Here is a 24687-nt window from a genome sequence, read left to right as displayed (position 1 = left end):
CATTGGAATATGAAAGAAAATGTATTTCAAATAAAACAATTTCATGTAACTGCATACAATAAGTACAAACGAAAAACCACTAAAACACCACAATTCAAGTGTTAAAATCCATTTAAAAAAACACCATCACAAAGATCATTAATTATTAATTTGTTAAGGGCAGGTCTTCAGGAACATTTTGAAATAAAAAATGTTTTCTTCTGAAGAACAGAATGGCATATTTTGAATGTAAATATATTACAGTACTTTGAGTGTTTTGCATACAGGGAGGCCCCAGGAAATCTGGTCACAATGCAGACACAGTGGATGGATAAGAGACACATTTTAAAACCATGTGTAGAGCCGACAAACCTTGATCAGATAGTGATTGGATCATATCGATCAGATCACGAAACCCACAGGTTGGGGCAAGGTGTAAGCGAGGCTTCTGTTGATGGATGGCCCATCCCCAATGTGCCACTCCCTGGTTAAGGAGAGCTCCACCTGTCCATGATTGTGAGGGCCCACCCTGTGACAGCCCAACCCAGGTGGGAGGTGCAGAGCAAGAGAGTGGGGAAATGTGGTCTGACGAGAGAGAGAGAGAGAGAGAGAGAGATTTGAAATGTCTTTATTCTTTTGAAACTTCTGAGTGTAATGTTTACTGTTAATATTTATTGTTTATTTCACTTTTGTTTACTATCTACTTCACTTGCTTTGGCAATGTTAACACACGTTTCCCATGCCAATAAAGCCCTTAAATTGAAATTGAATTGAATTGAGAGAGAGAGAGAGAGAGAGAGAGAGAGAGAGAGAGAGAGAGAGAGAGAGAGAGAGAGAGAGAGAGAGAGAGAGAGAGAGAGAGAGAGAGAGAGAGAGAGAGAGAGAGAGAGAGAGAGAGAGAGAGAGAGAGGGAGGGGCAGTCAGCCAGGTGGAGTCAGGTGTTGTCTAAAGTCTGGGCTGGGACAGTGTCATAGTTCTATACAGTAGTAGAGCAGTAGGGACTGTGTGGAGCTGGGCTGTAGTACAGTCTCTGACTGACTGACTGACTGACTTGTCGACTGGCACTTAACAGGAAAACCAGGCCTTGTTTATCAACTGGAAAAGGAATTCTACATAACACCGAAGAGAGAAACTTGTCAGAGTGGAACTTTCTTTCCCCTCCCCTCTCTCGCTCATTCACTCTCTAGTCTCTCTCGCAGTGGCTGGAGCTGGGGGCTGTGTGAGTTTGTACAGTAGTCCGGAAAGAGAGTGAGAGGGAGAGAGGAAAAGAGAGAGCAGGGGAGTGGACAGAGGCCAGGGGAGACATGCTACGCTACGGCTCACCAGGATCGGTCACCACCACCGAGGACAGTTCAGAGCAGCCCAGTGAGGTAAGGAGCCCCAGGGGGCCACTCAACAACACATCTCTCGTTCGCCTGTCACATGGCGTGTTGGTTTGTGTAAGTCAGTGTGCTTGTAGACTATCTGGTTTTTGTTCGCTTTTGTCTCCGCTCCCCCCACTCCCCATTCACCTTTCTCTCTCTCAATCTTTTTTCCTCACGTCTCGTCTGTCTGCGCAAGGCTAGTTTTCGTAGCATGTCTACATCGCAACTAATCATTCTCACTTTTTGAGTGTTGCCTGTATGTTGGAATTTTGCATGTGGCTCAGGCATATGTTTATCTGTTTGAGCTTGTAATAAGAGCCGAGTATCTGGGAGGCAGGGCTGTCATGTTTATTTGATCAGCCCAGAGCGCCTAGCAGACCGCGGCATGAAACTGCCATTAAAAGCCATTCTCACAGCTAATTCTCACAACATAAAAGCCAACATGGAGTTGGATTAATCCTTATGATGATTACAGCGTCATGTTTCACTCTCAACCAAGATAACCATTTTAAGAAAGTGAACCTGCCTAAACATTGTTCCCATTGACTTACAGTACGTTAATCAGCTCCTAGGGCACCTTAGTTCTAAAGGAATGTGTCACAGTCTATAATTATAAATACGGATGGTGGCCTGTTGTATTTGTTCCCCATCAGAAACATTCCACTGCTTATTGTAACCCAACAATCAGGCTTACTGCCACACAAATGTTGTGTCTCAAATGCTAGATCACATTATATATGAACCAATCCATTCTTATGTAATAAAGAGTGACACTGGGGAAAACAACACATTTTAGTTTTCATCCAACTATGACATTGATTACTGGTGCATGAGCTTGAACTGAGTGACATTGACATTTTCTTTTTCTGTCTGTGTGTGTTTCTGTTTGTTTTTGATTCCCCCAGAGGAAGATCCGGCGACTCAGGCTAACTCTTCATACAGGAGACAATGGACAGAATGAGACCAAAAAAACAACCTCAGACACAGTGAGTCTCAAAAAGCACAACCAGTCACCCTCACACACCCAGTCAACCTCACACGTCTTCATCTTCACCACCCTATGGGACCTGGATCTTATCTTTTCCCTCTCTCACCTCCCTTAATCCTCGCTTCCTCAACCTGTAGTCGGTGTGCTCTGCATCTTTCCCTTTCTTATTCACAGCCCTCTCTATCCCTCAAATACACTCAAACACTCAACACTGTAACCAATGTAAGTCAGGTGTGAATGTTTATGAAGTAGGAACCAGCTTTGATCCAGTTTTAGAAACATTCCATGGACTGTCTACACAATACAGAGACAGAGAAAGGTGGAACCACAGAGATTTACTGCTGCTATGTTATCTGGGCTGTTGGTTATGCAATTAATTGTATCCATACAGGGGTGTGTACACTGCACACACACATACACAGCTGTGTCTGATTTTCACAGTACTGTGCACGAAGTTAGAAGGTGCCTGTCCCTTTTCATCAACAGTACAACTCTCTTCAGCACAAGCCTAGCTGACAACAGGATTACACAGAGTCGCATGCTGTTGTCTGTTTTCAGATGCCAAATATCATATATAATGTACACGACACATGATGACATCTTACTGTATCATTTTATTGGTCGTCTTATACAAATATTTAACCGATAAACAATCACTAAACAATCACTAAACTCTTTTTAATTACAAGGTACCTACTTGGTACACATGGGTATCCTACATCTTAATAAAGGCAGGAATGTTGTTTGCCAGAGGTGGTTCACCGTTTTGCTCTGTTTGTGTTAGGAAGCTGTGGTCTGGCAAAGTGTCATCAGCTAGTTTGTAATGGAAGTGTTTGACAGCACTCTGTTTGCTGCTTGGAATCACGTTGAGGTTGGGGGAAGTATGGTTTTGGTCGCTCCTCCATAGAGACCGAGATGGTGACAGAAAGCAGAGAGATAGTGTCACGCCCTGGCTCTAGGGACTCTTTTATGTTGAGCCAGGGTGTGTAGAGTCTATGTTTTGTGCTCTTTGTTTTCCATTCTAGGTCTTGTATTTCTATGTTGGCCAGAGTGGTTCCCAATCAGAGGCAACGAGTGTCAGCTGTTGCTGGTTGTCTCTGATTGGGAACCATATTTAAACAGTCTGTTTTCCCTCAGTGTTTGTGGGATCTTGTTCCGTGTTACTAGTAGGTTTTGTTTGAGCTAAGGACGTCACGTTATCGTTTTGTGGTTTTTGTTCGTGTTATCCTTCAGATTTAATAAATATGTTTGCATTCAACGCTGCGCATCGGTCCTCTGTTCCTGACGATCGTGACAGAAGATCCCACCAAAACTGGACCAAGCAGCGTGTCCAGGAGCCATCGCCAGGGGAATCGCTAGCGGATCTCCGTGGTAACCTCGACTGGGTCAAGCCTAGTGAAGAGCAGAGAGGGTGGACTTGGGAGCAGTGGAGGAAGAGTCTCGACTGGGTCAAGCCATGTGAGGAGGAGAGAGGCTGGAGTTGGAAGCAGAAGAGCGAGAGTTGGGCGAGAACTATAGAGGCCTGGCCCACGGGGAGGAGAGACCCCCAGACATTTTTTAGGGGGGGGCTCACGCCGTGGACGACGGGGCAGCAGGAGGCCGCGATGGAGCGGTCCAGCGGGTTTGCAGAGGAGGCCGCCAGGTTAAAGGGGCCACTGGTCACAGAGGAGAGGGAAAGTGTGGAGGCACGGCGAGAGGTACTGGGGTGTGTTACCAGTCCGGTCCGGCCCATTCCTGATCCCTGCATAGGGCCAGTGGTGTGTGTCCCCAGTACGGTCCGGCCTGTTCCTGTTCCTCGCATCGAGCCTGTGGTGCGTGTCGTCAGCCCGGCCCGGCCTGTTCCTGCTCCCCGCACCGAGCCTATGGTGCGCGTCGCCAGCCCGGCCTGTTCCTGCTCCCCGCACCAAGCCTATGGTGCGCGTCGCCAGCCCGGCCCGGCCTGTTCCTGCTCCCCGCACCAAGCCTATGGTGCGCGTCGCCAGCCCGGTCCGGCCTGTTCCTGCTCCCCGCACCAAGCCTATGGTGCGCGTCGCCAGCCCGGCCCGGCCTGTTCCTGCTCCCCGCACCGAGCCTATGGTGCGCGTCGCCAGCCCGGTCCGGCCTGTTCCTGCTCCCCGCACCAAGCCGATGGTGCGCGTCGCCAGTCCGGCCCGGTCTGTTCCTGCTCCCCGCACCAAGCCTATGGTGCGCGTCGCCAGCCCGGCCCGGCCTGTTCCTGCTCCCCGCACCGAGCCTATGGTGCGCGTCGCCAGCCCGGTCCGGCCTGTTCCTGCTCCCCGCACCAAGCCGATTGTGCGCGTCGCCAGTCCGGCCCGGTCTGTTCCTGCTCCCCGCACCAAGTCAGTGGTGCGCGTCGCCAGCCCGGCCCGGTACATTCCTGCTCTCCGCACCAAGTCAGTGGTGCGCTTCGTCAGCCCGGCTCGGCCTGTTCCTGCTCCCCACACCAAGCCAGTGGTGTGCGTCGCCAGTCCGACACGGCCCGTGCCTGTTCCACCGGTGCCTGGTCCGGTACCGGTCAGCTGCTCCACGTCGGAGCTAGAGCAATCCGCTCCACCAGTGTTCAGTCCAGCTCCGGCCAGCAGGGCCAGACCGGACCAGGGGTACTGTGGGGGGTTAGAGAGGGAGTGGGGATCATGCCCAGAGCCGGATCCGCCGCCAAGGCGAAGTGCCCACCCGGTCCCTCCCCTGTGGTGTTCTGTTGGCGCGGTCGGAGTCCGCGCCTTTGGGGGGGGGTACTGTCACGCCCTGGCTCTAGGGACTCTTTTATGTTGAGCCAGGGTGTGTAGAGTCTATGTTTTGTGCTCTTTGTTTTCCATTCTAGGTCTTGTATTTCTATGTTGGCCAGAGTGGTTCCCAATCAGAGGCAATGAGTGTCAGCTGTTGCTGGTTGTCTCTGATTGGGAACCATATTTAAACAGTCTGTTTTCCCTCAGTGTTTGTGGGATCTTGTTCCGTGTTACTAGTAGGTTTTGTTTGAGCTAAGGACGTCACGTTATCGTTTTGTGGTTTTTGTTCGTGTTATCCTTCAGATTTAATAAATATGTTTGCATTCAACGCTGCGCATTGGTCCTCTGTTCCCGACGATCGTGACAGATAGGTCCATGTTGTATTTTGTACAATGTTTCTCTAACCTACCCCACCCCTTTACCATCACAGTTCAGCTGATAGCAGTGTGACTAATGGTGTGGTCTGATGGTGTTTGCCTTCAGGAGGCTGTGCATGTTTCCAGCATTGCTACTGATGAAAGTCGACAGCTAGGTCAGGGTTGAACAGAGAGCAGCACAGAGGAGAACAACTCTGGGCCCTAGTTAATTAGAGCCCAGAGTTTTTCCTGGTCTGGTTATGTGGTCTGGAAATATTCAAGGCCCTGCTGATGACACAACACATCTGTGCCAGTCGTATGGGGGCCGTGCCACTCTGCCACAGCCAGCTGTGCGCTCCAGTCTGCAATGTGGCATCAGTCTGTGCTGAAGCTAGGCCCACTTAACGAGCCACCCAGCGCTAACGAGAGCAGTGCTCTGGAGTGTCCAGGACATATTGCACATGACATTAATAATTATCCCAGCCCATTAACTTCAGAGGCCTTTACAGATAGGCCATGAACAGAGGATTAGTATGTAAGGACGCACAGTGGGAGAGGAGGAGAGGAGGATGTTCAAAGTGCCCCCCCTCATACCCCATCCCCTCTAGCTTCCCTTTATCTATTGATTTAGCAGGCATGTTGAAGGCAGCTGAAATTGACATAACTCTACCCTTGTTGTCAGGGTTTCAGTCAGTAATGCCAGTTCAGTATTCATCAGTACAGTGGATCACTTTGAATAAATAAAACAGTAAGCAGATGATGTCACTATGACCTACATCCGATACTAAAGGTCAGCATCAAACATGGAGAGTGACTATTGTGACATCACGGTTGAACTCGCTGTCTGTAGATGTTATCTTCAGAGGAATTTAAAATATAGGTAACTATAGGTAACGCTCCCATATTGTGCACACATTCTTGGTTTGGTAGTCATTTGGAAGTGAAACCTGGGTAGCAGGATACAAAAACACTGTGTGCCACAAAGAGATGGAGAGGACACAGAAAGAAAACAGGCATGACAAGACAGTTAATCGAAGGAGGGAGGAAACGTCTTACATTTAAGACTGAGATATTATGCTTCAGAAAAGGACAATGACGAAAGTGGTGATCTACCATGAAATGAAAAAGGGCATGTCCTGTAACCCGACACTCCGTGGGAGACAGGCCTATCAGTGACTCTGACCTGGATGTGGTGTAATGCAGCTGCTCCATGTGAACTGCCTGGTGCTAGACTGGACGTTTACATGCCTGCAGTATAAGCCCCCCACTGCCACAATGGGCTCGAGTCAAAGGATGGTGTTTTCAAATTTAAGGCAATTCAATCAAATGGGTTACATGAACAAATCTTTGAACTTCTACAGGACATGTACTGTATAGTAACTTCCACATACGTGTCCTAAGGAAAGGAAATTAAGCTCAGGGCACAAAGCAGTATTACAGAGGTATATAGCACAGTGGGGTCTTTCATTATGCAAGCAATTTTGATACACAGCCAAGCTTAGGTAACATTGTCAATTCAAGTAGTGAATAGTACACTCTTAGAACAAAAGGTGCTATCTAGAACCTAAAACGGTTCTTCGGCTGTCACCATAGGCATGTCCCCTGTAGCTCAGTTGGTAGAGCATGGCACATGCAACGCCAGGGTTGTGGGTTCGTTTCCCACGGGGGGGCCAGTATGAAAATGTATGCACTCACTAACTGTAAGTCGCTCTGGATAAGAGAGTCTGCTAAATGACTAAAATGTAAAATGTTACCATAGGAGAACCCTTTGAAGAACTATTTTTGGTTCCAGGTAAAACCCCTTTGGATTCCATGTAAAACCCTTTCCACAGAGGGTTCTACATGGAACCCAAAAGAGTTCTACCTGGAACCAAGAAGGGTTCTCCTATGGGGACAGCCGAAGAACCCTTTTGGAACCCTTTTTTCTAAGAGTGTAGAAGCAAATATTGCCCATTGCTTTGTGATTGAGTTCTTCAGACTAGGCCTCTCTCATCTGGTTTTCCATGAATACATAACACTGTCAGTTCAGTGAGGGTCAAGTTCCTTTGGCAGGACATTAAAACTGTTTGCACAGCCCCTTATCTGACTGGATAGAAGAACAAAAAATCTGTTTCTGTTGCAGCTTCAGCTTCAAAGAATCCAGGACAAAACTGGAATAAATGCTCCCTCTGCAAACATGCTGAAACACAGATATTGTAATATTTAATATGTAATAGTGGCTGACATATTGAGTTCTTTCAGAGGGTGTGTACAGTACTGGCCATAAAACATAATGACGGCCATTCTTCTCTCCCATCTGTTGGAATTCACATTGCCTATTTGGAGCCCCTCATAATTTCTCGTCAGCCTGCTCTCTCTCTCTGTGGATTATCTGGTGTGGAAATGTGAAGCAACGTCCAGCTCAGGAGGCCATGAAACAACAGTGGCGTCATTGTTCCCCATCTCTTATCTCTGCTGGACGCGAAGGACTCCTTCTCTCTCTGGCTGGATGGGCTGCAGAGTAGAGGTCTTGGCTGAAGTTCCTCTGAGCTAAAATTTATTTAGTAGGGAAGCTCCTCTTTTCTCTTCTTAGAAACAATCGTTTTTTAGTTGTTGTCCGAAATATATATCAATTACCATCCAGTGTTGTTGAAGTCTGTCATTAAGTGCTTAAGGAGTGTCCAGAAACTAGGCTTCTCCTAGCTCTTTCCCCACAAAGCATTGTGGTAGTCCAAACCATTCTTAAACATTGTTTTTAAATATGGGTTATGACTAAGATGTGGTCTAGAAATGACAATAATGACTATTCCCAGTGATCAAAACTACAGTACACTATGTTCAACAAAGATGGTAGTCTGTCATCAACAGTTTGATAAGAACAGGTACATGATCCATGCATTTAAACTCTACACTTAGCCCATATCATTATCTGAAAGAGGGGAATGCATTGTGTACATTGAAGCATATCATTTGCAAACTAAATATGTGGCTAAAAAAAAACAAAAAAAACATGAATTCCAAGCATTCAGTAATAATCAGGTTACTGTTTGTGAAATATCTCCAGACATTGTGAGCACACAGTTAATTCGTTTCTGTTTGTCTTCTCAGCAAGAGGAGAAGGTTGTCAACGGAACATGGAAGAAGAAGAACAGACTCATCCAGAGAGAGAGGCCAGCTGGCAGTGAGTCACCTGTACAGGTAAACGACCACAACCACAACATAAAAAGCTATCACCTTAGAGGCTTTTGAAAGGGAAAGTTACAGAATGTTATGATGAGACAGGGAAGTAACTTCCTGAATTAGTGGTCAACCCTGCTATCGGCATGTGAAACACAAATATGCAAGCTATGCACTGTATACATTTAGAACATTTTGTTCTATCCTTGATATAACCTATCCTCAGATAATTCCAAGTATTGATTTCTGTGTATGTTAAACATATGTTGTCAATGTGGAGTATTGGGTACAACCCTCTGCCTCTGGTTGAACAGAGGTCACATGGACCTGTGTGCACAACCTGGTCTCAGAGCATTTGGTATTATTCTGTACGCAAATCCGGGACACTCCATTTAGTATGATGTCGGCCGCGACCGGGAGACATGGGGCGGCGCACAATTGGCCCAGCGTCGTCCAAGGTAGGGGAGGGTTTGGCCGGCAGGGATGGCGTTTGCAATGCCAGGGTTGTGGGTTCGATTCCCATGGGGGACCGGTATGAAAAAAATAATGTATGCACTCACTAACTGTAAGTCGCTCTGGATAAGAGCGTCTGCTAAATGACTAAAATGTAAATGTAAATATGTTATGTTTCGTATGGTATGTATTAATTTGGGGATATCCATCACCCATTTCATATGATATGTTACGAATTACAATTCGTATTATATGTTACGAATTTGCTAAATGTACAATATGTTACGAATTTTCTAAAGCTACAATATGTTACGAATTTGTTAAATCAAATCAAAATCAAATCAAACTTTATTTGTCACATGCGCCGAATACAACAGGTGCAGACCTTAACGTGAAATGCTTACTTACAAGCCCTTAACCAACAATGCAGTTCAAGAAAGAGTTAAGAAAATATTTACCACAGGAACTAAAGTAAAAAATAATAAAAAGTAACACAATAAAATAATAATAACGAGGATATATACAGGGGGTACCGGTACCGAGTCAATGTGCGGGGGTACAGGTTAGTTGAGGTAATTTGTACATGTAGGTAGGGTTAAAGTGACTATACATAGATAATGGACAGCGGGTAGCAGCAGTGTAAAAACAAATGTAAATAGTCCGGGTGGCCATTTGATTAATTGTTCAGCAGTCATATGGCTTGGGGGTAGAAGCTGTTAAGGAGCCTTTTGGTCCTAGACTTGGCGCTCCGGTACCATTTGCCGTGCGGTAGCAGAGAGAACAGTCTATGACTTGGGTGACTGTAGTCTTTGACAATTTTTTGGGCTTTCCTCTGACACCGCCTAGTATATAGGTCCTGGATTGTAGGAAGCTTGGCTCCAGTGATGTACTGGGCCATACGCGCTACCCTCTGTAGCGCCTTATGGTCAGATGCCGAGCAGTTGCCATACCAGATGGTGATGCAACCAGTCAAGATGCTCTCGATGGTGCAGCTGTAAAACTTTTTGAGGATCTGGGGACCCATGCCAAATCTTTTCAGTCTCCTGCGGGGGTAAAGGTGTTGTCGTGCCCTCTTCATGACTGTCTTGGTGTGTTTGGACCATGATAGTTTGTTGGTGATGTGAACACCAAGGAACTTGAAACTCTCGACCCGCTCCACTACAGCCCCATCGATGTTAATGGGGGCCTGTTCGGCCCGCCTTTTCCTGTAGTCCACGATCAGCTCCTTTGTCTTGCTCACATTGAGGGAGAGGTTGTTGTCCTGGTACCACTCTGCCAGGACTCTGACCTCCTCCCTATAGGCTGTCTCATCATTGTCGGTGATCAGGCCTACCACTGCTGTGTCGTCAGCAAACTTAATGATGGTGTTGGAGTCGTGTTTGGCCACGCAGTCGTAGGTGAACAGGGAGTACAGGAGGGGACTGAGCACGCAGCCCTGAGGGGCCCCAGTGTTGAGGATCAGCGTGGCAGACGTGTTGTTGCCTACCCTTACCACCTGGGGGCGGCCCGTCAGGAAGACCAGGATCCAGTTGCAGAGGGAGGTGTTTAGTCCCAGGGTCCTTAGCTTAGTGTTGAGCTTTGTGGGCACTATGGTGTTGAACGCTGAGCTGTAGTCAATGAACAGCATTCTCACATAGGTGTTCATTTTGTCCAGGTGGGAAAGGGCAGTGTGCAGTGCGGTTGAGATTGCGTCATCTGTGGATCTGTTGGGGCAGTATGCGAATTGGAGTGGGTCTAGGGTATCCGGGATGATGCTGTTGATGTGAGCCATGACCAGCCTTTCAAAGCACGTCATGGCTACCGACGTGAGTGCTACGGGGCGGTAATCATTTAGGCAGGTTACCTTCGCTTCATTGGGCACAGGGACTATGGTGGTCTGCTTGAAACATGTAGGTATTACAGACTCGGTCAGGGAGAGGTTGAAAATGTCAGTGAAGACACTTGCCAGTTGGTCCGCGCATGCTTTGAGCACACGTCCTGGTAATCCGTCTGGCCCCGCGGCTTTGTGAATGTTGACCTGTTTAAATGTATGATATGTTACGAATTCTAGCTAGGTGGCTAACGTTACCTAACTAGCTAGTGTTAGCTAGGCTGGGGTTAGGGTTAGGGTTCAATTTAGGAGTTAGGTTTAAGGGTTAAGGTTATGGGAAGGGTTAGCTGAAAGGGTTAAGGTTATGGTTGGTGGAAGGGTTAGTTAAAAGGGCTAGGGGAAGGGTTAGCTAACATGCTAAGTAGTTGCAAAGTAGCTATAAAGTAGTAAGTAGTTGAAAAGTTGCTAAAATGCTAAAGTTGTCCGCAATGAGATTCGAACTCGCAACCTTTTGATTGCTCAACGTTTGCGTTATACGCCCACCCACAACACTTTTGCTTTTGCCTTAAGTAACCATCTGTCTTATGTAACCATACCAAACGTAACATATCATACTAATTTGAGTGTCCCGGATTTATTGTCAAAGGCAAACAGATTCACCTTCCATGGTTTATACTGGAGTCTGTGGCATAGTAGTGCAGGCCATTGTTTTGGCTCCTCTATTGTTGAAAAATGTAGGGTAGATAACAGACTCTACTCAAGTGTGGCTGTCTGATCATAACAATGGAAACATATTACTTCTTCACACAGTAAGATGACAAATATTTGCATTCAATGATAAGAGAGGATTTATTGTGAGACTTTGATAAGATACTGTATCTGTGTCACTCAGTGGATTCCTCTCATACTGTATGATACTGTAAGATAACATAAAGGTGCTAGAGCCACTTCCTGATACTGCTGAGCAACAAAGGACCTGTGTCAGTGTGGACCTGTGCTCCTTGAGAGCCCTGTTGGAGAGAAACAATAGCAGGGAGACAGCAGGAGCTCATGTACTGGGTTGCAGAAACATAACACCCTCACTGCACCCTGTTTCCATCCCTGCTTCCCAACCTCCAGATTCAAGTGCTCAGCAGCAATTCTCGAAATACCTGAGCATGCGCACATATGCAAACGCACAAACACACACATAGGGGTGAACACACACACATCTACAGGCTGGTAGAAAGTGTGCCTAGATAGAAACCTGACCGGGTTGATCCTGTCTCCCTCAGCACCTCAGAGCCAAGGCCAATGGGGAGCTAGAGACGTCGCTGCAGCGACAGGACAGGCCCAAGGTGTACGGTGTGTTGCAGAGGACAGACTCGGACAGACAGCAGGAAGTGATGGCGTGCGAGTGGTCTGTCAATCACCTGAGCGATGAGATGAGGTACATCAGGGAGGTGAGTGGAGATGGTGAAGATAACGATGAGGCTGATCCAAGTTAAGGAGTGTAAACAGAGCAGTGGCCTACAGTACAGTACACCTGGCAGGCCTGCAGGGTATCCAAGAGCTAACATCAGGATTCCATAACATGGACAACATTATGGATTTGTTAAGCAATTAAGATGGATTACCTCAAACGTGTGTCATCTCTGTGCTGCACAGGTAAGAGATTCCCTGGAGAATGTCAGAGAGCGGATGTACGGCCAGTTTGGAGGAATGCAACAGTCAATGCAAAAACTATCCCAAGACATCAGAGTAAGACAATACACCAAAGCACACATGACTAATAAGACAGCTAACAGCTGGAAATCCTTTCTCTTTCAATTTCTTGTAAACACAAAATGGATACAAAATCTGATAATTTGGTGTGCCATGTGTGTCTCTTCAGATTGCCAATTCCCAGAGGAAGACTCTGGAGAAAGAGGTGAGGGTTCGGACTGCAGCCATGGACAGCTTCGACCAGATGAACAGTTCCCTCATATCTACCAACATCGACCTGCAGGTACAGGATCAACGACACTGTCAAACAGGCCTGTCACTGTCTCGTCAAGGCCATCCCACTGGGCACAGACGTCAGTTTTGATTTACATTTGGTTGAGTTGTCAACTAATGTGAATTAAATGTGAAATCAACCAAAAATGTCACCCTGTCATTGGATTTAGGTTAAAAGATGGGTGAAAAAAATACGAAATTCCCTTACTTTCATGGCTTTTTGCAAATCCAATCAGTTTTCCACGTTGATTCAATGTCATCACATAGAATTTTTGGGTTAAAATTACATGGAAACAACATTGGTTGAACCAGTTTTTGCTCAGTGGGATGTCTCATAACCCTCCACGGAATGTCTTAATCTTCTCAAACAGAGATGTGCAGCACTATACTTCCTTCTTCTACTGATGTGTGCAGAGTGAAGGATATCCTGTCTGGTTTATTATATATGTTTGTTTTATAAAGTAGCTCTAAGCTGTTAATCTTAGTTTCAGTGTATGAGTCAATCTTTGCTGCATGCAATAATGTCCAGGGTTGGTTTGAGGAATTCAAGTACTAGTTTCCTTTGCAGAAATCTCTACTAGAGAGCTGTCACAATCGCGTGGACTCCCGGGATGAGATGAAGAGTCTGAGAAGCTCCTTTCAGCAGGCCGAGGAGAGGCTGAAGGAGAGGGAGAGGCAGCTGGAACTTGCCCAGGCTGAGAACTGCACACTCAAACTACAGGTAGAGTACTACTGTAAACACAGTACACCAGCACCACACAGTGGATGGCACAGGCCTGGTAAGCGTTTGCTTTTTGTTTATGGGGCACAGTTTACTCTGGTCATTAGTGATCATGGGATACATCATCCTCACCCTGAATGAGTGCCATGAAGTAGCAACTGTCATCACAATTGTTAAAAGGTTATAAAAACAATTCCAATGAATGCAAAAGTTGTACAATGGATGAAGATACTTCAAACTTGAATTTTTTTAATCAATCAGATGGATGGACAAATAATGAGTTCAGGGATTTTGGTGGGTTCAGGTATTACATTTGTCAAATTTCTCTTTTGTTTTCTTAGAATGCAGTTACAGTGGGGGAAAAAAGTATTTAGTCAGACACCAATTGTGCAAGTTCTCCCACTTAAAAAGATGAGAGAGGCCTGTAATTTTCATCATAGGTACACGTCAACTATGACAGACAAATTGAGAAAAAGAAATCCAGAAAATCACATTGTAGGATTTTTAATGAATTTATTTGCAAATTATGGTGGAAAATAAGTATTTGGTCACCTACAAACAAGCTAGATTTCTGGCTCTTACAGACCTGTAACTTCTTCTTTAAGAGGCTCCTCTGTCCTCCACTCGTTACCTGTATTAATGGCACCTGTTTGAACTTGTTATCAGTATAAAAGACACCTGTCCACAACCTCAAACAGTCACACTCCAAACTCCACTATGGCCAAGACCAAAGAGCTGTCAAAGGACACCAGAAACAAAATTGTAGACCTGCACCAGGCTGGGAAGACTGAATCTGCAATAGGTAAGCAGCTTGGTTTGAAGAAATCAACTGTGGGAGCAATTATTAGGAAATGGAAGACATACAAGACCACTGATAATCTCCCTCGATCTGGGGCTCCACGCAAGATCTCACCCCGTGGGGTCAAAATGATCACAAGAACGGTGAGAAAAAATCCCAGAACCACACGGGGGGACCTAGTGAATGACCTGCAGAGAGCTGGGACCAAAGTAACAAAGCCTACCATCAGTAACACACTACGCCGCCAGGGACTCAAATCCTGCAGTGCCAGACGTGTCCCCCTGCTTAAGCCAGTACATGTCCAGGCCCGTCTGAAGTTTGCTAGAGTGCATTTGGATGATCCAGAAGAGGATTGGGAGAATGTCATATGGTCAGATGAAACCAAAATATAACTTTTTGGTAAAAACTGAACTCGTCGTGTTTGGAGGACAAAGAATGCTGAGTTGCATCCAAAGAACACCATACCTACTGTGAAGCATGGGGGTGGAAACATCATGCTTTGGGGCTGTTTTTCTGCAAAGGGACCAGGACGACTGATCCGTGTAAAGGAAAGAATGAATGGGGCCATGTATCGTGAGATTTTGAGTGAAAACCTCCTTCCATCAGCAAGGGCATTGAAGATGAAACGTGGCTGGGTCTTTCAGCATGACAATGATTCCAAACACACCGCCCGGGCAACGAAGGAGTGGCTTCGTAAGAAGCATTTCAAGGTCCTGGAGTGGCCTAGCCAGTCTCCAGATCTCAACCCCATAGAAAATCTTTGGAGGGAGTTGAAAGTCCGTGTTGCCCAGCGACAGCCCCAAAACATCACTGCTCTAGAGGAGAACTGCATGGAGGAATGGGCCAAAATACCAGCAACAGTGTGTGAAAACCGTGTGAAGACTTACAGAAAACGTTTGACCTGTGTCATTGCCAACAAAGGGTATGTAACAAAGTATTGAGAAACTTTTGTTATTGACCAAATACTTATTTTCCACCATCATTTGCAAATAAATTCATTACAAATCCTACAATGTGATTTTCTGGATTTTCTTTTCTCATTTTGTCTGTCATAGTTGACGTGTACCTACGATGAAAATTACAGGCCTCTCTCATCTTTTTAAGTGGGAGAACTTGCACAATTGGTGGCTGACTAAATACTTTTTCCCCCCACTGTATATATACATTTTCTAATGGTATCAGGTATTGTGACTCATTTGTGTAAATACACTGGGTGTATTTGCATATATGAAAAAATTTACTTATATCATGGCATTGTTGAATATTTGTTTCTGATTGGCTTGAAGGGCATTCTAAAGCGTGCATTATTTCCCTATAACGCATGGTATATCAGCGTGGTAGAATTGGCTATAGTTCATTCTTACATGTTCTATGTTTGAGCTGGTTTTGAAAGCAAAAGTCGAATTTAAAACATTATTGGCATTGTTGAATTCGATTTTCATAATAGCAAGCTTGCACTGATGTTTTGTTAGCTAAACCAAATATTTGTTATAACTTATCTCATTGTTCTATCTGTGGCTAAACTAGCAAGTCGGTTTGTTTGATTACCAAGGCAACTACTGTAGCTATCTAGTAAACGTGCTAGATACTGTGGATGTTGAACACCTTTCTACCTGCAAATGATCACATTTATAGCGGCAAATGTGTTAAATTATAGCCATGGTATACAGTCGTGGTCAAAAGTTGAGAATGACACAAGTGTTGGTCTTCACAAAGTTCGCTGCTTCAGTGTTATGAGATATTTTTGTCAGATGTTACTATGGTATACTGAAGTATAATTACAAGCATTCCATAAGTGTCAAAGGCTTTAACTGACAATTACATTAAGTTTATGCAAAGAGTCAATATTTGCAGTGTTGACCCTTCTTTTTCAAGACCTCTGCAATCCGCCCTGGCATGCTGTCAATTAACTTCTGGGCCACATCCTGACTGATGGCAGCCCATTCTTGCATAATCAATGCTTGGAGTTTGTCAGAATTTGTGGGTTTTTGTCTGTCCACCCGCCTCTTGAGGATCGACCACAAGTTCTCAATGGGATTAAGGTCTGGGGAGTTTACTGGCCATGGACCCAAAATGTCGATGTTTTGTTCCCCGTGCCACTTAGTTATCACTTTTGCCTTATGGCAAGGTGCTCCATCATGCTGGAAAAGGCATTGGTCGTCACCAAACTGTTATTGGATGGTTGGGAGAAGTTGCTCTCTGAAGATGTGTTGGTACCATTCTTTATTCATGGCTGTGTTCTTAGGCAAAATTGTGAGTGAGCCCACTCCCTTGGCTGAGAAGCAACCCCACACATGAATGGTCTCAGGATGCTTTACTGTTGGCATGACACAGGACTGATGGTAGTGCTCACCTTGTCTTCTCCGGACAAGGTGTTTTCCGGATGCCCCAAACAATCAGAAAGGGGATTCATCAGAGAAAATGACTTTACTCCAGTCCTCAGCAGTCCAATCCCTGTACCTTTTGCAGAATATCAGTCTGTCCCTGATGTTTTTACTGGAGAGAAGTGGCTTCTTTGCTGCCCTTCTTGACACCAGGCCATCCTCCAAAAGTCTTCGCCTCACTGTGCGTGCAGATGCACTCACACCTGCCTGCTGCCATTCCTGAGCAAGCTCTGCACTGGTGGTGCCCCGATCCCGCAGCTGAATCAACTTTAGGAGACGGTCCTGGCGCTTGCTGGACTTTCTTGGGCGCCCTGACGCCTTCTTCACAACAATTGAACCTCTCTCCTTGAAGTTCTTGATGATCCGATAAATGGTTGATTTAGGTGCAATCTTACTAGCAGCAATATCCTTGCCTGTGAAGCCCTTTTTGTGCAAAGCAATGATGACGGCACGTGTTTCCTTGCAGGTAACCATGGTTAACAGAGGAAGAACAATGATTTCAAGCACCACCCTCCTTTTAAAGCTTCCAGTCTGTTATTTTAACTCAATCAGCATGACAGAGTGATCTCCAGCCTTGTCCTCGTCAACACTCTCACCTGTGTTAAGGAGAGAATTACTGACATGATGTCAGCTGGTCCTTTTGTGGCAGGGCTGAATGCAGTGGAAATGTTTTGGGGGGATTAAGTTCATTTTCAAGGCAAAGAGGGACTCAAAACTGAGGCAGCAGACTTTGTGAAAATTAGTATTTGTGTCATTCTCAAAACTTTTGACCATGACTGTATGTCTAGGCCTCCCTGCAGTTACCTGCGCTGTCTAGACTGCCTAATTAATGACTATTGTTGTCACATTCTGTTGCATAATTCAACAAGTATCATAGCCTCGAATAAAAAATCAACTCGCGTTCCTCTAGATTACACCTATCTATACATACTTTACATTGTTTGCGATATCCGAAATATCACTATAATCCGAGTGTTCATTTTCGAAAGTTGCTTTCATTTCTGCGCATCTACCTGTATTAAACGATTACTTTTTTCAATTCCACAAAAAATGAACACCCATCAAAATAAAGTTATCTTTATTTTTCTTTTGATGTAAAGTCTAGACGATGCGTTAAATCCACAACAAAGTTTGAAAGGCGTTGCATGGTCATTCTGCCGTCTGCATTGACCATGCAGCATTTAGGGTGATACGGCCTCCGCAGCAGTCAGGGCATTCATACTTTTTGCGCAGAGCTGAGCAGCGCAGAGCTGTTGTAAAGGAAGTGAGTTTGTGTTTATACAGGACCTCCCGCCCTCGCCTACCGTCAACCAATCATGTCAATGTGGAGCTATATACTGTGTTTACAAACATTGCCGCAAGAGGGCGTTCTTATAGAATGCCAACAGAAAAATACTATTTATTTTTTACATTTACATTTAAGTCATTTAGCAGACGCTCTTATCCAAAGCGACTTACAGTTAGTGAGTGCATACATTGTTTTATTTTTCATACTGGCCCCCCATGGGAATCGAACCCACAACCCTGGCGTTTGCTCTTCCAACTGAGCTACATCCCATGTATATGTTGCTAATGAGTGCATTTCACACTTCTTCTGGATTATAATTGGATTTTAAGTATTGTATAAATGTCCTGCTTAATATAATGTTTGTGTCATCATCGCAAATCAACTGCATTATCCTTAAAAACACTTCAACCAGTAAAATTGCTCTTTGACTAGCTTTTGCTACAGCCTATATCAACGAGCGTTAGCATTCTAGCTAACAACTGCTGAATCCAAAAGTTATTTTGCACAGATCAAAACCAAATATAATCATAGTGACTGTTCAAGCAAGAATTAAAACATCATTGTAATTGTATGAGAACCCCCAAAAGTTATTTTGTTTAGAAGTAATAAACACCTAAATCTAGGCTATGTTGAATGGGCGCAGATGATGATGGCTTTCTTATCGCCGCCAAGAGTCGTGAGACGTCCGTGTGTCGTGTACTGGAAAAGGGTCTATAAGGAGCCCTCCGCATTGTACCAAAATTTGAGACGCGTATGGCGATACCGTACTGAGCTCAATTTGGGCTCTGCTTGCCTTCGTGCTTTCGGAGGCTTCACAATTGCGTCACACCATCCATACCGCGCTTCCGACCACATTTTCGGAACAAGCTTACATTGGCTCTTAGATGCAACGGAAAGACAATGCACTGAGCCTATTTCAGCCATTACCGGGGGTGTTTGACAGGTCATTACAAACATTTCCGCGGTCCTAACGTTAACGGGGGAAACGACAGGCACAAGCAAGAGTATGAAAGTGTCGCAGCAGTAAAATGAAAGCAATCAATCCAGCGAGATTTAAGTGACAAGTGGATTTTGCATCACTCAAACACAGGAAATTGATGGCTGAAAAAGACAAATCCTCAGGTGGGTGGGGCATGCGCGTTGCTACATGTAGCCCTCTACAGCTGGCGTCTCTCAGCATTCTCTAGTCGGACTCATTCTCTGATGGCCTCTGCCATTAGCAACATGACTGTTTCAGCACCTACTTGTTGGTTTTAGGAACCTCACTATCAAGATCTCTCAATCTGTGTCTCAGATCCAAAGCTAAGCATACTTAGTTATTGTACAGTATGTTGGAGGGGTCATAGGGTACGGTACGTTGGAGAGACTTTCTTGTTCAAGATCTACTGTATATCTTGTAATGTAAATGTTAAACTTTTCTAGGCAACTTTGAGATTAACCTCATTGGATGTGTCTGAGTTTATCATTATATCAGGGATGGGCAACTGGCAGCCCTCCCGCTTTTGAAGGCCCTCGATCAATTGCCCCCCCCCCCCCTTTTGAAGGCCCTCGATTTTTTGAGATTTTTTTTTCAGGAACTCAATCAGGGTCGCAATTTACTGTTGCAAGTTAGAATAGTAGAATACACAAGGTGCAATTTCAAAATGTGGTTGTGCATCATATTTTTTTTTTAAATGTTAGTCACTGATAGTCACTCAATTAGCCCATGTCAGCAAAAAAATTTTTGATTGGAAAGTTAGTCTAGTGGCCAGCTATCTACATTTAGTAATCATGTTCGGATTACTGACCGGGGGGCCCCCATTGATTTTGTTAGTCAGTCTCACTCAATTATCATATTAAACCATATGAAAACATTTCTCTTCACCCTATGGAAAAATGTGTATAATATCATGAAATTAGTTGTAAAATTGCTAAATCTTCTCTCCGCCCCATGGCAAAATGTAGCAAACTTGCTTTTAAAACTGCAACATTTTCTCTACGCCCCATTGCAAAATGTGTAGAATTGCATGAAATTAACTCTAAAACGTAAAAATGTTTCTCCACTGTCAAGAGGGGGGGGGGGCTGCTAAAATGTTTTGCTTGCAATGTGGTGGGAGGGGGTGTACACAAGTGGGTACGCAGACCAACGAGTAACTGCGGCCCCTTATGATGAGTTCAGATTTTTTGTGGCCACACCCCCATCAAAGTTGCCCATCCCTGCATTATATGATTGAGATCTCTCTGTGGCTTACTCCCTTCAATTCATATTCCTCTCTACTTCAGTCTCAGAATTCTCTGCTTGATTTCACACACTTCACGCTCTGGTTATTTCATTCAACGTTCGATGTGACTCCCCTGATCCTTTGACTGATTGGCCTTCTCTGACCTGCATTGTCCGCTCTGACCGCTGAACACTCAACTTCAATTCTATGTGATGATGAATGACAGGTCATTGACAGACAGTTCAAGCTCAAAGAACCAGTCCTCCAGATTTTAAGTCTTAACATTCATGCCGGACTCACTGTAGAAAAATATAGAATCAATAGACATTTCTACATTAGTTATCTTTAGCAAGTCTTTGAATCGTCACGTTGTTGTATGAAATTGACTGATAGATGTGTGTTTGTGTTGTCTAGGTGGAGTCGTCTCAGGAGGCCAACAGCCATGAAGTGCAGGAGGTGACAGCGAGGCTACAGAGACAGTATGAGGAGAGACTTCAGGAAGAGCAGAGGAAACACAGAGAGGAGATAGAGAAGCTACAGGTACTGCTGAGTCTCCTTCTGATATCACTTCGCCCAAGCCCATGCCTGAAGAGAAAGGGCGGTGATCGATTAATCATGTGAAAACCAAGGCCAGTGATGTTTTCACCATCTTACATATTAATGAAATGTTTATATGTAAACCACAGGAGGCTGCTGAGCGGAGAACAGCTCATAATAATGTCTGGAATTCAGCAAATGGAAGGGAAACCATGTGTTTGATACCATTCCACTGATTCCGCTCCAGCCATTACAATGAGCTCGTTCTCCCCAATTAAGGTGCCACCAACCTCCTGTGATGTAAACAGAATAAAAGGTTCCAGTTTCACTCTGGTCATACAAGTGGTATGAGTCTCCCTCTAGTGGTACAAGTAACCCACTATGGTAGTGTCAAATGTAGAGGAGCCTAACTTCCAAGTGTTGATATGATAATGAGCCCAGATGAAATTGCATGTTCTCTGCCTTAAAGCTTTTAATATACTTTGTTTACCATTAATGTTTTTCAACTAGGCCCAAATTGACAAGTATATTAGGCGATTAGAGGAGGCAGAGAAGAATGCTAAGATTGCAGAGGCCAAGATCGCTGAAAGGGACCAGAGGATCAGTGAGGTGGAGCGCCTGCTGGACTGTATGGGACAGGTAAGACCCAGAATAATGCATGCAGTATTATGCAATAATACAATAATGCATGCAACATTATCTTTATATCTATAGCATTTAGGTGTAATATGTCAAGTCCTTTGGGCAGGAATACTATAATAATATGTATTTTTTGCAGGAAAAGGGCCATCTTCAGAAGAAACTGCAGGAATGTGAACAGCGTCTACACTTGATGGAGGTGACATACAAAACAGATGCAACTGTAGCAAAGAGGTACAAATGCCAAAACAAAAATAACATTTGATATGTTCCACCCCATTGAAATGATATACTGAAGTGATAACACTATAATTCATCATTACAGTTCTCAAAAGTTGGTAGAGGAGGCAGGGGAGCTCCGTGAGAGAATCAAACACCTGAATGACATGGTGTTCTGTCAGCAGAGGAAGGTCAAAAGCATGATAGAGGAGGTGAATGACTAAGAAATGTCTCTCTCTCTCTCTCTCTCTCTCTGTCAATGGAAACATGAGTACACTGACATATGAATGTTATACTGATATGCAAAGTTTGTTTCTTTTTTTCGTCTTGAAAATGTAAAGGTTGAATCACTACGAGCTAAAGTGGCACAGAAGGACATGTTCATCTCAGAGCTTCTGGACAGAATTGCTATTGTGGAGTGTGAGGTAAGTGTGGACTGCCACCACACTTTGTACTGTCCACTTCCTGAATCATTATGAATGTATGGTGTGGTTTTGAAAACGTAAACTTTATGGGTGCATTCATGTCCAGCGTTCTTCTACTTTTCGGATCGTCAATCTGTGGGTTGTGCTTTGACATTACTGTACCTCTAAATTCAGTGTTGCACCTTTTGTGACATCATCTGTCTCTGTCTGGTCCACTTGGATTACATCACATCCACCTCATTTGCATGGATCTGACTTTGTTCCTTCCTCTTTTCGTCTTCCTAGAATAATGAGTTAGAAGACAAGCTGAAGTATTTTATGTCTGTACAGAGTTCGCCAAGGGAAGTTGTGCAAACCAGAGAGATAGGAGTGGGCTGTGATCTGCTGCCCAGGTATGAACCACTGGTTCTACTGTACATGTGGCATCATTTCCTCTAGTTGGGTTTCTCTTTTAAGTTTCTCATTCTGTTTTCTCATTTTACTTTCACAGACCTGAAATACAAAAGTATGAGGTTGAAACTGATGTCCAACCTCCACCAGCACAATACCAACCCAGACAAACCCCAATTCATCCCTCTTCTACAGAATACCTAGGACAGTCTAGGACATTCAGATCAGGTCCACCGCCACCCAGCAGACTGGAGTCTAGTTTACTGAGGTACACTCCTCTTGAGTACAGTAGGTATCTATCAACCAACTCCTCAAGATCCTTTGGAACGCTAACCAGTCCAACACTGTCTACGTCTGGCCCTCTAAGCCCTGATCAGTCCAGTACAGAAGAGTCTGCCTCAGTTCAAACCACAGATACAGCCTCAAGTCCAGAGGGGGACATTTCAGCCCCATCCTGTTCTCGAGCAAGATCAAGCCCATCCAAAATCTACACACCTTTCATGAAACTTATGGAGATAACAGCAAAGATTAACATTGAGTAATCACGTGAAGAAATACTTTTTATGAAGGCTATTCCGTATGCTGTATAAGGGACTATGTTGCATATTGTGTAAATAGTCTACTGTTCTGTAAATAATATTTGAAAGTATCCTTTTGAAGAATTATATTTGGTTTTGTTTACAGTGAATGTTCTTGTATGGTTTATGGAATTCTGAATTCACTATCCTGTATCAAGGTTTATATTTATACTCTATCTTTTTCTGACATTTTTAGTTTGCTCTGTATAAATGAGATGCAATATTATTTAATTATTAGTCAAATTATGTACAAAATATGCTAAATATGTATACTTTGTGCCTTTATTAACAGCTTAATCACTGATACTCCCACAACGGTGGTGATAATCGGTTGTTTTTTATCTATTGGATATTATTTAACTATATCTGACAAAACTGAAGAACTGTATTTCTAGTGACTGCCATCCCTGAGCCACTGGTATAAGTAATTTGTCTACACTGCCAGAACTGTGTATACAGTGAGGGAAAAAAGTATTTGATCCCCTGCTGATTTTGTACGTGTGCCCACTGACAAAGAAATGGTCAGTTTATAATTTTAATGGTAGGTTTATTTGAACAGTGAGAGACAGAATAACAACAACAAAAATCCAGAAAAACGCATGTCAAAAATGTTATAAATTGATTTGCATTTTAATGAGGGAAATAAGTATTTGACCCCCTCTCAATCAGATAGATTTCTGGCTCCCAGGTGTCTTTTATACAGGTAACGAGCTGAGATTAGGAGCACACTCTTAAAGGGAGTCCTCCTAATCTCAGTTTGTTACCTGTATAAAAGACACCTGTCCACAGAAGCGATCAATCAATCAGATTCCAAACTCTCCACCATGGCCAAGACCAAAGAGCTCTCCAAGGATGTCAGGGACAAGATTGTAGACCTACACAAGACTGGAATGGGCTACAAGACCATCGCCAAGCAGCTTGGTGAGAAGGTGACATCAGTTGGTGCGATTATTCTCAAATGGAAGAAACACTAAATAACTGTCAATCTCCCTCGGCCTGGGGCTCCACGCAAGATCTCACCTCGTGGAGTTGCAATGATCATGAGAACGGTGAGGAATCAGCCCAGAACTACACGGGAGGATCTTGTCAATGATCTCAAGGCAGCTGGGACCATAGTCACCAAGAAAACAATTGGTAACACACTACGCCGTGAAGGACTGAAATCCTGCAGCGCCCGCAAGGTTCCCCTGCTCAAGAAAGCACATATACAGGGCCGCCTGAAGTTTGCCAATGAACATCTGAATGATTCAGAGGAGAACTGGGTGAAAGTGTTGTGGTCAGATGAGACCAAAATGGATCTCTTTGGCATCAACTCAACTCGCTGTGTTTGGAGGAGGAGGAATGCTGCCTATGACCCCAAGAACACCATCCCCACCGTCAAACATGGAGGTGGAAACATTATGCTTTGGGGGTGTTTTTCTGCTAAGGGGACAGGACAACTTCACCGCATCAAAGGGACGATGGATGGGGCCATGTACCGTCAAATCTTGGGTGAGAACCTCCTTCCCTCAGCCAGGGCATTGAAAATGGGCCGTGGATGGGTATTCCAATGACCCAAAACACACGGCCAAGGCAACAAAGGAGTGGCTCAAGAAGAAGCACATTAAGGTCCTGGAGTGGCCTAGCCAGTCTCCAGACCTTAATCCCATAGAAAATCTGTGGAGGGAGCTGAAGGTTCGAGTTGCCAAACGTCAGCC

General features: G+C 44.6%; 1 protein-coding gene across 2 annotated transcripts; it reads left to right on the top strand.

The window, feature by feature from the left end:
• The first annotated feature begins 943 nt into the window (after positions 1–943).
• On the top strand, positions 944–23952 carry LOC311128273 (myocardial zonula adherens protein-like). Of its 2 annotated transcripts, none has more exons than XM_084160330.1 (14): positions 944–1349; positions 2249–2329; positions 8501–8590; positions 12107–12274; positions 12480–12572; positions 12706–12819; positions 13378–13530; positions 20617–20742; positions 21250–21378; positions 21518–21612; positions 21704–21809; positions 21939–22022; positions 22308–22414; positions 22513–23448. In XM_084160330.1, exons 1-14 carry the CDS (start codon positions 1284–1286, stop codon positions 22952–22954), a joined length of 1854 nt encoding a protein of 617 aa, XP_084016456.1. In that variant the 5' UTR covers positions 944–1283; the 3' UTR covers positions 22955–23448. The 2 variants fall into 2 exon arrangements, with proteins under 2 accessions (XP_084016456.1, XP_084016457.1); XM_084160331.1 differs by having other exon boundaries at positions 958–1349; positions 22353–22414; positions 22513–23952.
• Positions 23953–24687: the final 735 nt, after the last annotated feature.

This window comes from Coregonus lavaretus, assembly GCF_964263955.1.
Source record: "Coregonus lavaretus genome assembly, chromosome: 4".
Taxonomy (NCBI): Eukaryota; Metazoa; Chordata; class Actinopteri; order Salmoniformes; family Salmonidae; genus Coregonus; species Coregonus lavaretus.
Note: the sequence above shows the minus strand (reverse complement) of the source record. Positions and strands in the feature narration are given on the sequence as shown.

What these genes read in the sequence shown, in the direction of transcription:
- LOC311128273 (XM_084160330.1), top strand. Translation starts at nt 1,284, where the DNA reads ATGCTACGCTACGGCTCACCAGGATCGGTCACCACCACCGAGGACAGT. An exon ending in CTACCAACATCGACCTGCAG is followed by an intron (nt 12,820 to 13,377) that starts GTACAGGATCAA and finishes TTTCCTTTGCAG; the next exon opens with AAATCTCTACTAGAGAGCTG. An exon ending in TGCTGGACTGTATGGGACAG is followed by an intron (nt 21,379 to 21,517) that starts GTAAGACCCAGA and finishes TATTTTTTGCAG; the next exon opens with GAAAAGGGCCATCTTCAGAA.